Source organism: Neofelis nebulosa, chromosome 4 (assembly GCF_028018385.1).
Source record: "Neofelis nebulosa isolate mNeoNeb1 chromosome 4, mNeoNeb1.pri, whole genome shotgun sequence".
In the NCBI taxonomy this organism is placed as follows: Eukaryota; Metazoa; Chordata; class Mammalia; order Carnivora; family Felidae; genus Neofelis; species Neofelis nebulosa.
This window is the reverse complement of record NC_080785.1, coordinates 65,453,889-65,471,603: the sequence shown is the minus strand read 5'-3', so window position 1 is coordinate 65,471,603 and position 17,715 is coordinate 65,453,889. Positions and strand designations below refer to the sequence as shown.

The window sequence follows — 17,715 nt, the reverse complement described above, 5'->3', positions numbered from 1 at the left end:
TATGCTGTGCTCACCACAGACATAGCTACTACCATCTGTCAGCAAACAATGCTATTACAGTATCATTGATCATATTCCCTACACTGTACCTTTTATCCCCATGACTGGTTTATTCCATAAGTGGAAGCCTGTGTCTCCACTCTCCTTCACCCATTTTATCCATCCTCCATTCCCCACCCTTTTGGCAACCATCAGTTTGTTCTCCATATTTAAGAGGTAGTTTCTACTTCTGTTTGTTTATTCATTTGTTTTGTGTTTTAGATTCCACATAGAAGTGAAATCACAGTGTCTTTCTCTGTCATATTTCACTTGGCAGAATGCCCTCTAGGTTTGTCCATGTTGTGGCAGATGACAAGATCTCATCCTTTTGTATGACTGAGTAATACTCCATTGTGTATATGAACCACATCCATTCATCTACCAGTGGACACTTGAGTTGCTTCCATACTTGGCTATTATAATAATGCTTTAATAAACATAGGGGTGCATAGATCTTTTTGAATTAGTGTTTTCATTTTCTTCAGGTATATATCCAGTAGTGAACTTACTATGTGTATAATCTGGTATTTCTATTTTTAATTAGGAATATTTGAAATTTTTAATTCTACCTATAGTCTCTACTTAGTTTCTGACTGGCATAGCCAGTCACATCTCCATAGCAATCTGTACCTTATATATCTTCCTTTATTTTTCATCTTTACTTCTACTGCCTCATTTTGGCTTTTCTCTTGTCATGTGTGAGCTTTTGCAGATAACTTTCTAACATTTCTTCCTCCTTATCGCTTCCTTTTTCTCCAGTTAATGCATCCACAGCTCTCATTCTATATCACATAATTTAATGTTATCTATTTGCTTAATTCTTTTCAGAGCATCTCCAGCAAACTGTCTAGACCCCTGTCACTTATTCACAAGTGCCCTTTACTACAGTCATAACAAGCTATGTGGCTATTCTGATATACTGTGCTTTTGATATTATTATTTTGTAAATTTTATTTATTTGGGGGGGGGGGGGAGAATAGAAACGGCAGAGAGAGAGGGAGAGAGAGAGAGAGGATCCCAAGCAGGCTCTGCACTGATGGCTCAGAGCTTAATGTGGAGCTTGAATTCACAAACTGTAGGATCATGACCTAAGCCAGAATCAAAGAGTTGGATGCTCAGCTAACTGAGGCACCCAGGCACCTCCTGACATACTGTTTTTAAAAATTACTCTGTACTTTTCTTCTGCCTCAAATTTTTTTCCACATATTCTCTGCCTGATAAGTTCCAATTTACCTTTTAACATTTGCTTTAATCCTTTGTTAATCTTTTACTCTCCTCCTTCTTAAAGATTGTTTCTTACTACATTAGCAGCTTATGTAGGCCTCTGTGAAAATACTTGACATCCTGTATTGAATCTCTCTTGAGTCTTATAGTTTTGTTCACTTGACCCCCCTTATCAGACTGTGAAGTTAATGAAAAAGCTTTATTTGTATTTCTGTCTCACAAGCAAAGATAAAACTTGGCATGCTATAATCTTTCAATAATTTTTTGAATGGTGGATGGTTTGTAAAAAACCACGTGGTTAGTGTGGGTTAGGCTTAGAACCCACACCTCTTGACTTCAGTGTTCACTATCATACTGTTTCTATAGGTTCTATGTTAAGTTTTTAAAATAATTCCACTCTTTTTTTTTAAAAAAAAAGTCTGTTATAGTGCACACTTGTGGCTTTACAATGTCACCAGTTTCTTCTTTTAATGAAATGTGTGTACTGTTAAACACTTTTATCCTAGTGTTTTGACTATTCATCATTTTAGTTGTCATTTTGGAGAACACAGCTGCTTTTGGATTAACTTCATTATTTAAATACTGAAATATTAAACCTTTTGCAGTGTCATGTCACCATGTGTCATTAGGTTCCACTTTTCCCTTCTATGATGGTAGCAAGTTTATGTGACATTCATTTAGTCTTATCACTTCAGTTTAATTAGGAACCAGTCCTTGATACATTTCTTGAGATTTAATCATCGCAGTTACATCTTGAATTCTGCACCCATTTTAGTAGTAGTAGTATATCCCATATATAAAATTGTTCACTTAATAAATTTCCTAGACTTTCTTGTTCTGACATTTGACTCTCTTAAGTCCCTAAAAACAATTTTTGGTAACAGTGTGTGATTTATTGATACTAGTCACATCATCTGTGGACACATTTTTCAGTCTCATTAAGGCTCTTTGTGTGTTGATAAATAATTAAAATAACTTATATAAAAAATATATAGCATAGACCTATACATGTATATAATATAACATTGCTCCCTTTGTAGGTCATTGCTTGACCTGAAGTACTCTAAAGAATTACATTTCATTTTGGAGTTGTCTTCATCTTGAATTATTTTTATCAACTAAAATTTTGCTTTACACTAGCTTCATTAGTAGAACTAGAATTAGAAACTAAAACACAAGTAAGTGAAATGACTTAACCAGAATTTTCAAAAGATTTATTTACTGTTAAATTTAGATTTTTCTCTTCAAAGGTCTGTATATTTTTTTAAAAGGTTCTTGTGACCTTTATTCTCTTAAACATATTATTTTCTGAAAATTAACCTATCCATTCCAGAATTTATTATCTGTCTCCAAAACAGTAACTCTTTCATTTTATCAAGTTGGTTATTATTATATTTAATTCTGTCCCAGACAAGAATTAGGCTGCTTTTTAACCATAGGGTTTTGTTTGTTGTTTTGTTGTTTTTTTATTGTAGCCTTAATGTTAGTCCTTTGGTGAATGAGAGAGGAAGAAATTTAGAAGATAAAAAAGAAGTGAATTACCTGGTTTCTTCAGCTTTCCTTTCATGGATACTGTATCAGTTGTTTAATTTTTCATGGTTTTCTTTGAACTAATTATCTGAATACTCCATGGTTTCTTAAAATGTGATATTTAGGACCTTAGAAACAGTATTATTTTTTTTAATGAGGTACTTAATGTATGTATGTATTCCTAAAATATTTAGGCAAGTTTGAGGAAAACATTATGGGTAAAGAGTAGAAAAAGTTAGGATGATTGAGTATTACCTTGTCACTATACTATTAAAAATGTGGCCACATAATGTGACTTAGTGTAAAATTGTTTATGCATTCTGGGTGTGTATGTGATCTTTTAGTATAAAGAATACATGAAGCCGAGGATCCTAACTGTGATTTAGTTCATGAATAGGCAGCCATTTTGAGCACTTGAGAACTGATAGATTGAACTATATGAAAGTAACTCTTTAAGTACCTTCTCTCCAAATAATAGCAAATGGAGGAGAAATTCTGCTTTGAAAGAAACTGTTAGACACTCCATATAATAGACACAGACAGCTGCACAAGGAAGATAGGCCTAGGAAAGACTAAGTCAGTGGGATTCAGTCACATCCAAGTGAAATTACATCCATCAGTAACTTTCCTTTTAAGTGACTGAAATCTTCCAGATCCAAATTTCTCTTGTCAGGTACTCATTCATGTCATTTATCAAGGAACCAAATAATTGCCTAGTTATATCAAGGGCCTTGTTGTGACATGGCCTGTAAATGTAGATATTTTTTAAAAGGAAAGTTGAGTTTCATGTAGAGCATTGAGCACAGTGACCAAAGATTTCCTTGACTGTTCTTTTGAAGCTTTCATTTGTAAATAAATTATGAAATCTTTTTTTTTTTCTTCATTCCTTTTTAAAATAAGAGTCCTGTGTTCAGTCTCAGATTTATTTTCTGGTCTGTTTCATATTTACTAAGGATGCTAAAATCCATTTTTTCATCCATCAAATTGTTAAACGGAGGATATATAAGAAACATAAGAACTTAGAGGATCATGGGAATATTCCTAAGAGGATAAGGGAGAAATCTTCATATAAACCAAGGTGTCATTTGAGCTGGGTTTTGAATTATGAGCAGGTTTCAGGAGATTAAGATGAGAACTAGCAAATCCTTCAAGAGAATGAATGAACATGAATAAAGACACCTGATCGCATGTGAGATCATTGGAATAAGGTATAATGTAGGTTTAAGGTAGGTGTGGCCTTAGATTCAAACTAAAGATTTTAAGAGTCCTAATGGGGATTCATTGAAGGCAAGAGATTATAATAGAGAGTATATAGTACTTTAGAAGATTGATATGTGATGAAGGAATGTGCAACTGGAGGTAGACAGGTTTGGGTGCTAGGAACCATGAGTGATGGAAAAATTGAAGGATTAGAAAGATTCAGGAGACCTAACTTCACACTAGACGTTAAAACACTATTAACCAAAACAGGGAGGCAAGGAAGAAAACAGAATGTTAAACCAAACTGACTAAGATAACTAATTGAAAAGAATGGTGATGCTAGTAACAGAAAGATGAGTGGCCATATTAATTTTTGGAGACATACAATAGATGAATGGTATCATCTGGGATTATGAGGTTTCTTTTTAGGAGTGTTGCTTTAGAAATTTCCGGAATGCATTTAAAGTTATGGGGTTATAAATATAGAGGGGAATCAGACTCTGGAAATAGATTTCATAACTGTTACAGATTTGTTCTGTACAACTCAGGTATCCAGTCCTAATTTTACTACCTTTACTTTTTTGTAAATGACTGTGTTTCTGAATGGATACTGAAGGACTAGTAGGAAATCATGTTCTATAAGAATGGAGGAACTGAAAAAAAAAAAAAAAAAGGCAGGGGGAAGTGGGGAAAGAATGGAGGAACTGAAAGAATTGGATATAGGTGTCCTTGGTTGAGCCGGGCCACAGACTTAGTCCAGAGAAGTTTACCAAGTAGGAGAGATCCTCAAGATGAGGTAGTATAGTTCTCTGTGGGATTTTTAAAAGATTTATTTTAGTGATCAAAATATTTCCATGTAAATAAAACTTATCTTTGCTTAGTTGAATGTTAGCTAGTCCATCTTAAGTTGTGAAATATTTGTAATTTGTCTCCTACCTTCTTTATTATTATTATCTTTAGCTTTCTTTCCATACCTCTTTTTTTGTGTGTGTTTCCTTCATACCAGCTCCATTTGCTCTACTTTAAGGAGAGGTGCTTAATTCTTAGGATACATTCATACTACTTGACAGGATTATTAAGCCACAGAATTTTGTTTTAGATGTTCTGGGAACATGCCTCAAAATGTGTATTTATTTATAACAAGTTCTCAATTAATGCTGATTCTGATAGTTTGGGCATACTTTGAGAACCACTGCTTTATACCAGAAGCCCTTTTAGCTGAAGCCCTAAGATCGTGGTTCTAAGCTTGCTGGGGATGCAAATCACCTTTGGAAGGAATTACCAAACAAACAGGCAAAAAGGAAAAAAAAAACCTCTTGGAGAGTCTAAATCCGTAGTATAAATCTATGGGGTTGAAGTGTGGGCATCTGTGGTTTTACAAAGGTTCACAGGTATAAGCTACCTAACAGTACCTATGCCAGTTCTCTCTCTAGCCCTTGGATTTACCCTTTCATTATATTAAGTTCCAAGTCTTTGGGGAAATTTTTAGAAAAGTATTCATTTAGCAGATAATTATTCTATGACCCTTTGCACCAGATGCTGGACTTAGTTACGGAACTCAGAGGTGAACAACATAGGCATGATACCTCAGAGTTTAAATATCCCTGGCCTTTTTTTGCATATGCTCCCATATTTATTGATCCAAACCCAAATGAGTTGGCCTTTTTCAAGTCTTTATACTAGAGCTGTGTTTATGTAGGGACCTCATAAGATCAAGAGCTCCATTCTCTCCTAGCTGAACCTGATCATTGACTTTTGGAGCCTTAAGAGAGGAAGGGCAGTTCTCTTGGCCAAAACACTATTATAAAAAGCATTTTTTTTATGATTTCAGTTCTTTCAAATTCATTGAAGTTTATTTTATGTCCCAGAATATGGTCTGTCTTACTCTGTGTGCACTTGAAAAGAATGTATATGCATCACTTGTTGAACGGGATGTCCTATAAAAATAGGTCAATATATTTATTGTTCAGGTGTTTTTTTTTAATTTTTAAAAACATTTTTAATGTTTATTTTTGAAAGAGAGACAGAATGCAAGTGGGTTAGAGGCAGGGAGAGAGTCACAGAATCTGAAGCAGACTTTAGGCTCCAAGCTGTCAGCACAGAGCCTTCTGTGGGGCTCGAACTCATGAGCTATGAGATCATGACCTGAGCTAAAGTCGGATGCTCAACTGACTGAGCCACCCAGGTGCCCCTAATTTTTTTTAATGTTTTTATTTTTGAGAGAGAGTGGGGGAGAGACAGAGAGAGAGGGAAACGCAGAATCCGAAGCAGTCTCCAGGCTCTGAGCTGACCGCAGAGAGCCTGACGTGAGGCTTGAACTCATGAATGGTGAGATCATGACCTGAGCCAAAGTCAGGCAGTTAACTGACTGAGCCACTTACATGCCCCTGTTCAGGTGTTTTATAAATATTTATTTTCTACCTACTTGTACTATTAATTACTAAGAGTATTAAAGTCTCTGACTGTAATGGTAGATTTATGTGTATCACCTTTCAGTTCTATTAGTATTTGCTTTATACATTATTTCTTCTTGACAAATTCGTCTCTTTATCAATGTAGTGTCCCTTTTAATCTCTGGTAACATTCTTATTCTGAAGCTTACTTAGTCTGATATTAGCACTCTGATAAGATTTTGATTACTGTTTACATGATGTATCTTTTATTCCTCTTTACTTCTATCTATATCTTTATGCTTAAAATAGCTTTATATTTATAATTAATTATTTTATATATTTTTAGATACATGGAGATATGTATTCCATACATATGTAGACACCCATACACACAACTGTATTTGAAGTCGATTAGATTTTGGGGCGCCTGGTTGGCTCACTTGGTTGTGTGTCTTTTGATTTCAGCTCAGGTCATGATCTCACCGTTTGTGAGCTGAAGCCCCACTTTGGGCTCTGCACTGTTTGTGCAGTGCAGAGCCTACTTGGGAGTGTCTCTATCCCTCTCACTCTTCCCCTCCCCTGCTGATTCATTCTCTCTCTCTCTCAAAATAAATAAACTCAAAAATATAAATAAAAAAAATGGATTGGACTTCTGGTAGACAGCATATAGTTGGAACTTACTGTTTTATCCAGTTTGACAATCTTAGCCTTTTAACTAGGTTACATTGCTTAGAGTTAATATAATTATTGATATGGTTGGATTTAAATCTGCCATCTTTGTATTTTCTGTTTATTTCATCTAGTCCTTGCTATTTTTTATTCTCTCCTTCTGCTTACTTTCGCATTGAGTATTTTTTATAAATTCATTTTATCTCCATTGTTGTCTTATTTAGGCCCTGTTTTAAGAATTAATATTTGCCCTAGTGTTTATAATATATATCCTTAATGTATCACTCACGCTTTTCAAATATTATTTTACTACTTCACAATTAATGTAAGAATCTTAAAATATACACTGAATGCTAGAGGCAGTTAAGGCTAGCTCATTCCTCATCTGAAAGTCTCTTCCCTTCAGATTCTCAAAGTTCATATTTATCTCTGTTGTGTCTAACTCAAGAGACTTGTCCAATAGCATTACACTGAATAAAAATCAAGGAAGTGTGCACATTCCCAAATTTTCACATGTCTGTTTCTTCCTCTGTTTCTATCTGGCATTCTTCTTTTTCATTTTTCCTTACCCCTGAGCTATCAAAAGTGCCCGTTATGTGAAAATGCAAACTTTAACATTTAAATTTAAAGCATGTGTGTTTGTGCGTGCCTGCGTGTGTGTGTGTGTGTGTGTGTGTGTGTGTGTAGGGAGTATATGTGAATCTTTGTATGCCTACTCAGTTTTCCTAAAACTGTTTGAAAAATAAAGTCTTATTATTAAAAAAAATTAAAGACCGGTAAGTGGAAACATGTATATTTTAAGTTTTGTTTGTTATAAAAATATACATAAAAAATTTCGAAAAGAAGAGTTTAAACTCCTATGAACTCATAGCATCTTAGTGAATTTACTTTTATTCATAGAATTATAATGATTTTGTTCCAAAAAAAGTTTTTAAATATAGCTGTGGTATATTATTTGAAAACTACAAATATCAGAATAAATTGGGAACAATTTTCCTTCAAAATATTTCTTGATATCCATTCCCTCCCTTTTTCATTTTTGTGGCTTCTTTCAGATCTTTCTCAACATCTGTTTCATTGCTCTCTATCACATTATTCTGTACACCTTAGCTTCTTCAGTGTTTTCTCTTGCCTTCTTTCTGTGGTTCTTCTGGTGAGACATCCATGGATTCCACTCTGTTTGTTTTGATTCAACTTTTTATTTTTTTAAATGTTTATTTATTTTTGAGAGAGAGCAAGAGAGTGCGAGTATGGGAGAGGCAGGGAGAGTCGGAGACAGGATCCTTAGCAGGCTCCACGCTGTGGGGCCAGAACTCACGAACTGTGAGATCATGATTTGAGCCGAAGTAGGACACTTAACCGACTGAGCCACCCAGGCTCCCTGGCTTTACTCATTTTTATTGCCACTGTTTAACTGCATTCTGTAGCTTTAATATATCTCAGTTCTCCAAACTTCTGGGTCTTTCTCTTGCCCAATAAAATGGCTTAATCATGAGCTGCAGTCATTGTAGAAAGCCTACCAGTATCCTCCCTAATATTCAGAGTAGGCCATGCATTCTCCTGCTTCTTTATTCTCCACTAGACCCTGCCTTTACATTATTCTCCAAATGCATTATTCCAAGGCTGTCATGAACATTTACTGAACAAATTTAGGGTAAGAGAGATGTCTTATGGCACAAGTCTAAAATTTAAAATTGAATGTTTTATATCACTGTTCTTAGAAGTTACTTGGCTATCCCTACCACCAAGAATGTTGCCTTTTTGTCTTAGACCTGGCTTTTTAAAAAGCAGTGATCAGTGATTTAAGTTAATGTTTTTGAATATAAAATGTTGCTGTGTAGTACATTATAAAAGGAACCTAAAGAGGAAATTGGAAAATAAACTGGATCTGGTGAAGAACACTTTATTATTTTTTTAAGTTTATTTATTGTTAAGAGAGAGCAAGAGTGGGAGCTGGGGAGGGGTAGAGGGAAAGGGAGAGAATCTTAAGCAGGTTCCACACTCAGCGATGGCCCAACATGGGGCTCCCATCCACAAGCCGTGAGATCATGACCTGAGCCACAATCAAGCGTTGGATGCTTAACCAGCTGAGCCATTCAGGCACCCCAGTTAGTTGTTTTTTAAAAATATTTATTTATTTATTTTGAGAGAGAGAGAAAGAGAGAACAAGCATGGGGGCAGGGCAGAGAGAGAGAGAGAGAGAGATTCCCCAGCAGGCCCATGCCATCCCAGGACCATGAGATCACCTGAGCTGATACCAAGAGTCGGATGCTTAACTGACTGAGCCACCCAGGTATCCTTTAGTTACTTTAAGAATGCTTTTCTACTAGTAAAATTTGAGAAGCGATGTTTAGTTTTCACAGTACTCCTATTTGGATAATGAAGGTAATCCAGCTGCCACTGAATTTTTCTTGTTAAGGTGTATTCTGATAAAATTTACATTAAAAAGAAAATGTATACTCATTTGGTGATGTTGTTAGATGTGTGGAATGGCTAACATGCCTTGCACATTCAGTATTTAATATGACATTCTTTGACTTTTAAATCTATATTAATTAAAACACTAAACCCTTAAATAATTTTGTATGTTCATAAATATTTTTATGTTATATGTTATCAGTGTTTGAATTTTTTAATTTTATTTTTCTTTTAAAATTAAGTACATTGTAGACGAGTAATTGTATTTAAAGAAAACAAAAGCCTGAACATGATATATATTAATTACATAGTGAAGTGTGGTATTTCTGGAGTAAGCAATTTTAGAGTAGCAAACATCATAATTTCAAGTATATATAGCAATGAAATATTTCTCATTCACTCATCTGTTTGTCAGTAAAATTTGTTTTTGAAATGTTTTATTATTTTCCATGGCAATGTGTTAATATTTTAAGTAATCCAGAAGAGATTATCTGTTACGTATTCAATTATTTGGGAAGACTGGGACTCTAGCCACAGCTGTGCTATTAGCTAGATGCATGACTCGACTTAAGTTACCTCTGAAGTCATTTTCTTATATGTAAAGCATCAACTTTATTTTTTCTCAAATTTTGTAACTTACATAACTTGAAGAGATTCCAAAACAAATACTGTACAGTCCTGAAAAAGGTCTCAAAGTTTTAATCCCGCCATCCATCCACCACTTAAATCATCTGCCTAGTATCACTCAGTACTAAGTGACAGGGAGAGACCTTCTGCCCCAGATAGAATTGTGTAAGTAACCCATTTCCTCTTTCTTTTTTTTTTTTAATTTTTTAATGTTTATTTATTTTTGAGAGAGAGAGAGACAGAGTGCGAGTAAGGGAGTGCAGAGAGAGAGGAAGACACAGAATCTGAAGCAGGTTCCAGACTCTGAGCTGTCAGCTTGGGTGCTTAATCGACTGAGCCACCCAGACACCCCTAGTAACCCATTTTCTCTTGAGGCAGGTCTGACCATTTGTAGTTTCTCTCTTCAAGTGAACTGACGTGTCTCTCCTTAATAATTTCAGTCCTTGGAGTCATACAAAACAAGCATAATCCAAGTTCTAGTATTAGAAACCATCTATATTTTCTCATTTTTTTTTATTAATCAAACATCCTGTTTTCATCTGTTCCTTCTGTAACAAGGTTTTGATTTGTATTGATTTTGTATAGTTTCGGACATATGAAATAAACATAATATAATGAATTTGAAAATAACACTGGGTATAAATTTTGGAGTTGGTAGATTTTTATATCAATGTAATAATGTATAGGAATCTCATTTTTAAAAATGTTTTAAAGATTTTTTTAAGTTTATTTGTGAGAGAGAGAGAGAGAGAGAGAGAGCGCGCGTGCCTGGGGGAGGGGCAGGGAGAGGGGGGTAGAGAGAGAGAAATCCCAGGCCTGATGCGAGGCTTGAAGTCCCAAACCATAATATCATGACCTGAGCTGAAATCAAGAGTTGGATACTTAACCGACTGAAATACACAGGCGCCCCGTGACTCTAATATTTTTAACATTTGTAGCTGAACCTAGAAAAATGTTATTTTAAATTCTGTATGGCTAGGATTTAATGTTCATGTTAGATGCTTACTATGTCCCAGTCTCTATTCTTTGCTCTCTAAATGTATCATCTCATTCAGTTTTTACAGTAGTCCTATGAGGTATTCACATTTCCACTTTGGAAATTAGGAAACTGAGGTACAGAGCACTAAGCATAATGAAATAGAAATTATTCCAGTTACATACTGCAATTATATAAATTATGTATTAAAATACAGTTTTTTTCCCTTCCAGTAAATACTGTTATACTGCTTGATAAATCTGCTCTTCATATTAGTTGCTGAGATTTACAGAGTGCTTTTTATGGACCACTGTGCTAGTTAGTGCTTTCCATATTTTATCTCATGTATTCCTCAGAGCAATTCCAAGAATAGATGCAGATTTTATCCATATTTTTTGAGTGAGGACTAAGAATTACTTGTCTATGATGACACAACTAAAAAGTGGTAGAATTGGGGTAGTCTTGACTCTGTAGCTTATGCTCTAATCATGAGGTATACTTCTCTCCAGATGACACTACTTTAGCATAGTTGACTTTGTTGGGTCAGAAGTAGATGCTTCCTGGCAGGCAGTTCCAACTCTTCAAGGTACTGACTGTTGATGCATGCATCAGGGAAGCCCTTTAAAAATGCTTAATTCTTTTTTTTTTCCTACCTTAATTTATAGGTAAGCTTACTAGATACATGTGGAATAAATACAAAGCCACAACTTGATCTCTGATGTAGAAGACCACATAGTCAGTCTTTTGTCCTTGGAAGATAGTAGCCAAAACAAGTCACACTGCTTACTCTGTCTGTAAGGGAGATTTGGAATATTAAGTGAAATTTTAGGATAGAGAAATATTAGCAATAGCCTCTTAGTTTTTTTCTAAGTTAAATTTCAGCTTAGATTTAATTGGGGTTTAAAGCAGATTTCCATGATATCTAATGTATTTATGTTCAAATTCCTATCAGAGTTAAGTACAACATATCTTTTGGGTTGTCTGCTAGTCTCCATCATTTACACTTGGAATTAAGATTTAATTATACTTCTGTGGTAAATGATGTGGTTGCTTCCTCTTGCATTATGCTTATCTCATAGTTCTTAGCTTGCAGTCAAAGCAGTTCTCAATATCACATTCAGAATCTGCTTAAAGCTCTTCACTTAGAGACTGAAGCACAGAGAAAAGTTAACACATGTGACTATCCAACAAGGGAATTCAGCCTTCCCTCTCTGTTTCCCTGTGACTCAACAAGGGAATTCAACTCTGTTTATTTCTCATATGTCAAGAAGTATGTTTCTCTGAAAACTGTGTTTCACATTCTTTTTTTTTCTTGTACAGTTTTGTTTTTGCTTTCTTTGGAAATTATTCAGCTTGGCATGGTAGCTCTTCTCAGTAGTGCTGTATGTGTCTGTGATTGTGCCACTTTTCACTTTCTTTTTCTCAATGGAACTTAGAAGCATTAAACACATCTTTCTAGTAGTTATATATTAAAATGAAGTTTCTCTATAATGTGTGACTACTTTGGCAGTTTCATCTCAGCTACATGGGTATCTGAAAGAAATAAATAAATTTTTATGATTATCACAGTAAAAAAAAAAAGTTCTTCTAATCACTAAGCACCTAAAATTTCTCCAGAAAATAAAGGCACCAAGGTAGCAAATGAATACAAGTTGATAGTGAAGTAAATACAAGAAACACTAGAGAAAATTTTGAGAAATAAATGGAAATAAGTTTTGAAATTTTGGCTAAAATTAGTACATTCATAATCTACCAGGTCTTTACAGTGAGGTGTATTTTCTGCCATTTTTGTTGCACATTCCACTAAAAGAGCTAGTTAGGGATATACTCTTTACAATTGTAACCAAACATTTCTAATATAGTCTTTAACAAAGGAAGGCAGTGTAGGCACAGGGGATAAGAATCGTTTGAAAATTTCCTCTCTGAGATTCTATAGTTGAGTAGAACCAGCCTGTAGTTATTAGGTGTGCTTGTTTTCAACACAGTTGCATACAGTATGCATTCAGGATAGTTTCTCAAGCATTCAGCATAGTTTAACTATGTTAAATTGCCATAGTTGAAGAAAATACAGCAGATTGCAATTTTTCAAAATATTTATTGATCAAATACATGTTTGCTTATGTAAATATAAACCCTCCAACATTTTTATATTTTCTTTTTTGTTTTAGTAAGATAGATTTATTTTGACAACTAAAACTGATAATAACAATAATACAAGAGGAGGCAACTCAATGTTTCAAATGATAAAATTATTTCATTTTAACTAGGAAGAACCTATACAAGATCATGGCATTTAGGGTATCTGTCTCTTTGGACCAGATCATATGTTATTTGAATCTACTGTGGTATTGTTAGTATGTTTCATAAGACATAGTACAGAGCTGCTATGATCTTTAAATGTTAATATTCTTTTCTTATCACTTTACTGTGTAGATACCCTTCATGAGACCCAACTCTGCCACAGCTCATCCTCGGAGGCAATCCTGGAAACCTCTTTTATAAGTGTGATTTTAAAAATGTGGATAACACTCTCAATAGAGTACATAAAGTAAAGGAGAACAGCTATCTTGTCCTTCCCATAAGCTTATCACTGCAAAAAGTTGCCTTTGCTTGTCAGGTTTGGATAGAATGTAATTGATTGGTTTGTTGCTTGGACTGACAAGGCAGTTAATTTGCCTGTGTGGATTTTTTTCTATTTTTTTCTTTTTCTACTTTTTTTTTCCTTGCACTAATCAGAAATATTTGATATGTGCATTGTTGAAAAATAGTAGATAATGTCTTGTCAGAATTGTCTTATTAAGTGATGTCTTTCCTTCTTGCTTCTTTGGCAAATGATGACATGTGGTGTTTGGACTTACTGAAGAGCTATGGAAGCCTGTGGGACTTAAATGCAATGTGCTACTACTCACTGTTGTTGTTGAACAATACCAGTAACAAGAAAGACAATGCATTCCACTAGTCTGCTATCCTGTTTAATCCAGCTTAATACATATATTCATATATGAAATGTTAACATTGGGAAACAACTATAGACTCATATTAAAGGTTATTTCTATTTATATTATTCAGCAAAAGTGAAAGACTTGTGAAAGCTTATGCCATTCTAGTTTTGGCTCATTAATCCTAGTGTGAAAGCACTAATATTATTAGCATGAAACTATTACAACTTCAGATTTTAACCTCATTAGTAAAATATATCTGTGTTGATCTCTAGGTATTTTTTAGTAATACCCAAATTTATTCAGTCTATTGATTTAATACAAACTTTCTGTGTTCAGTATAATTTTATTTTTCTCAACCTTAAATAAGAGGTTATGAAATAAGGAGGGAGATACAAAGCTTAATGACTATACAGCTTGCCAGCTGAAAGATCTTCATCAACATCTGTATTTTTCCAGAGATTTACAGAATTAAAATTTGATCTTCAAGTTTTAATGATCCAGTTTTAAATCAACGACAGACATACGTTGAATATTCCATCACTCCATCTTGAACTGATTTAGAAGAGACTCTTTGCTGAAATTGAAATGTACATATACATGTAATTCTCAACATGTCTCTTGGAATTTTCTGATTTATAATTGTGGTTTTGGACATCTTTTCAGGTATAGTGGCAATTAAAAATAGTTTAAACTTTAGGAATAGAGTAGGCAGTGTTATAAATAATCAAAAGCAAGTGTAAGTATAAAGTTGCTGTATGGTAGTTATCTATAGTTATAGTAAGGAACCATATTATGGATAAGATGTTTAATAAAAGTAATATGTATATAAAGTATGTATAAACTGAGATTAACTTATCAAAAGATCTTTTAATATTGGAGGAAAAATATTAATAGCCTGTAGCAAAACCAGTTGGCTTTTTTTTTTTTTTTTTTAGGAATAACGAAAGACTCATTATTTATTTCTACATAAGCTTAAGAAAAAGTTGGTAATTATTACTATTGCTGACCTGCAGCTGATTATAAGAAAATGTCAGATTGCCATTTCCTTAAAAGAATATGTTAATCTTCCTGGCCCTGCTTTGTTATATGCTGAGAAATTACTAGTGGTCATTTTATTTTGGGTTTTTGAGAAATCATTAAGCCTTGTGGTTTTGGTGTTACTATTATTGATCAAAATCCTTTCCACTTTGGTTCTAATTATGATACTACATTATCATCATTCTCCATCTTGCAGTCTCCAGTGGTGGATATGCTATTCCATATTTGGTGCTAGCCCTAAAATCTTTGTCACACTTCACAAATACAAATCTCATTAATTCATAAGGTCCTGCAAACATGTATTTAGAGTAAGAGAACTTTTAAAGGGAGTAGAATAAAACATACTTTCCTAATAATCTCCTAAGTGCTCTCATTTTTCCACAGTTTTAAAACTCTTTTCCATGATTGGCCCAGTTGCTCTGCAAAGAAGATATTAATGTGTCTTTAAGAAAATATGCACTAAATGGTGTGTATTTCACAGACGAAAAATTTGCATGCCAGGTAAATTATGGTTATTTGTCACGTAATAGGGAAATGAAAAAAAATACTAAAATATCAGGAGGGGAATTAAAGGACTCTGAAATACAAGAAGAATGACATAGTAGTATATAGTGGTGGTTCTCAAACTTTATAGTATATTAGAATCCCACGAAAGATTTGATAAAACACAGATTGTTGTGCTATTCCACCTACCTATTGTCCTCTTCTTCAACTTTACTCCCTCCTCCTGTCTCCCTACAGTTTCTGAGTCAGGGGGTCTGGGATGAGGCCTGAAAATTTGCATTTTTAACAAGTTCCTGAGTGATGCTGCTGGCCAGGGACACCACTTTGAGAACCATTTGTATGTAATGGTTTTTAAAAGAATCAATGTGTTGTGGTTGTCCTTGATTGATTGAGGATGGAGTTAAATGTACATAAAAGGGCCCTTAAAATTTCAGAAATACCTGTTTCTAGATAAAAGAGTTTGTGGGAGTTTCATCTACAATACATACAATGTCTTTATTTTTATAAATTCAGTAAAACAATTTTTTTTAATTTTTATGTTTTTAATTTTTAATTTTAATTATGGGGAAATCAGTACTTTAGATTACAGAAGTGAATCAAAAAACATAGCCTTTGTCCATAATTCACTGATTCATTTGTTAAAAAAAGATTTGATATTAGGGTTATGTTTGAACATGAAAAAAAGTTTAGCCTTAACCTTTATCCATCTTAAGTTTAGAAATGATTTATGTCTCACTTCTGTGCCATCATTATTCATGTATTTCTTGGTATTTTTCTGACTATACATTTACGGCATTAAAAATAGATTGCTGACTAATAAATAATGATCATTTATTACCATTATCTTATTTCCTTGTTTTTATATCCTAACTTAATGAGACCACTTTTTTTAAACAATGTTCCTTTTTTGACAAAACTTACCACTGTTGTACTTGATTCACAACATGAGAATATTTTATGAATATTTCACCAAAATTTATTCAAGGAATGTAGAAGGACTCTGTATAGCAGAGTGGAATGTAACATTTAAAAAAAAATTATTTTCTAAAATTGTTTTTGACAAGTGAAACTTGTTTAAGAGACTCAGCTTTGGGGTTGCATGGCATATGGAGATCAATTTTTTCCTACTTATCTGAGTCGGCACTTTGTAAATATACATAATGTTAAGGATTGTGATTAAAAATATTTCTGAGATGGACATGGTTTGCCAATACTTTAAAAAACGTAGGCCTCTTTCTCCCAGTGCTCACTCTAAGACTTCTGCAGTCCTGCTGATAAGATTCACTGCTGTTCAGGTACATAAGATATAATGAAATTGGATGTTCACGCTGGGCTTTGTAAATAAAATGAGATTGACCCCCAGCTATTATCTCATTTATCTGATTTACATTGTAAAATCAGGATCTACACTATTGATTAGAGCATAATTAGTTAATTATGAACAGGGAAGTACAAAGTTATGTGGGGCTTGAGCACAGCAGGTTGTACTGCTGAAAAATTTCCAAGGGCATGAGCAGATGGAGATCAGTTTATTAAAGAACAAAGCAGACGTGTTTCAGGTATGGAAATGTCTAATCATTCTCTCATGCTGTGAGGAGGTACTTGACCTTAATTGTGTATTTTTCTAAGAATTCTTTATGTTTCATTTTTATTTTTTTGTTTCACTTTGAATCTTATAACCTGGCTGCTGCAGATGTAGCTAACTGAATTGATCTCATTATTTAAGCTATCATTAAATGTGAATTTGGATTTCAATAATTATCCAGATTTTTTTCCAGTTAATATACTTCCATGTGTAAAGAATATTTTTGTCTTTCTTACCACTCATTCAGTCATTATTGCCTGTGATAAAAATAGAAGTCTATAGTGGCACTAGTGAAAATATGTTGAAGATCTCTACATTAGTCTTCTATTTGCAGAATGATATAAAATACATTTTCTAATTATTTTGTTTGGAAAATGCTCATGTAGGTGGTTTGCACTAAGTTTGTTGTAAAATACATAAGGAATAAAATATACCTTTATTGATAGGAAATGTTATTCTGATATTGGAAGAATGGAGAATTTTGTCCAAGCTTGTATTATTTTAAAAGTGATTTAACTCATGGGCCACAATCCTGCTTCTTCTCCATCTGTTAAAATGGGTAATTGAAAT

At 33.8% G+C, this 17,715-nt stretch overlaps 1 protein-coding gene across 5 annotated transcripts in view; it reads left to right on the top strand.

The window, feature by feature from the left end:
• The window catches only part of PHF14 (PHD finger protein 14), a 214,800-nt gene that overhangs the window by 130,967 nt on the left and 66,118 nt on the right, over window positions 1-17,715 (top strand). Inside the window, exon 17 of one of the 5 annotated variants that reach the window (XM_058724987.1) lies at window positions 13,510-16,403. The exons of the other annotated variants lie outside the window; for them this stretch is intronic. Within the exon in view, the coding sequence (XP_058580970.1) occupies window positions 13,510-13,522 (13 nt within the window). The 3' untranslated portion in view covers window positions 13,523-16,403. Of the gene's footprint in view, window positions 1-13,509; window positions 16,404-17,715 lie in introns of those variants that run through there. 5 annotated transcript variants of the gene reach the window in all.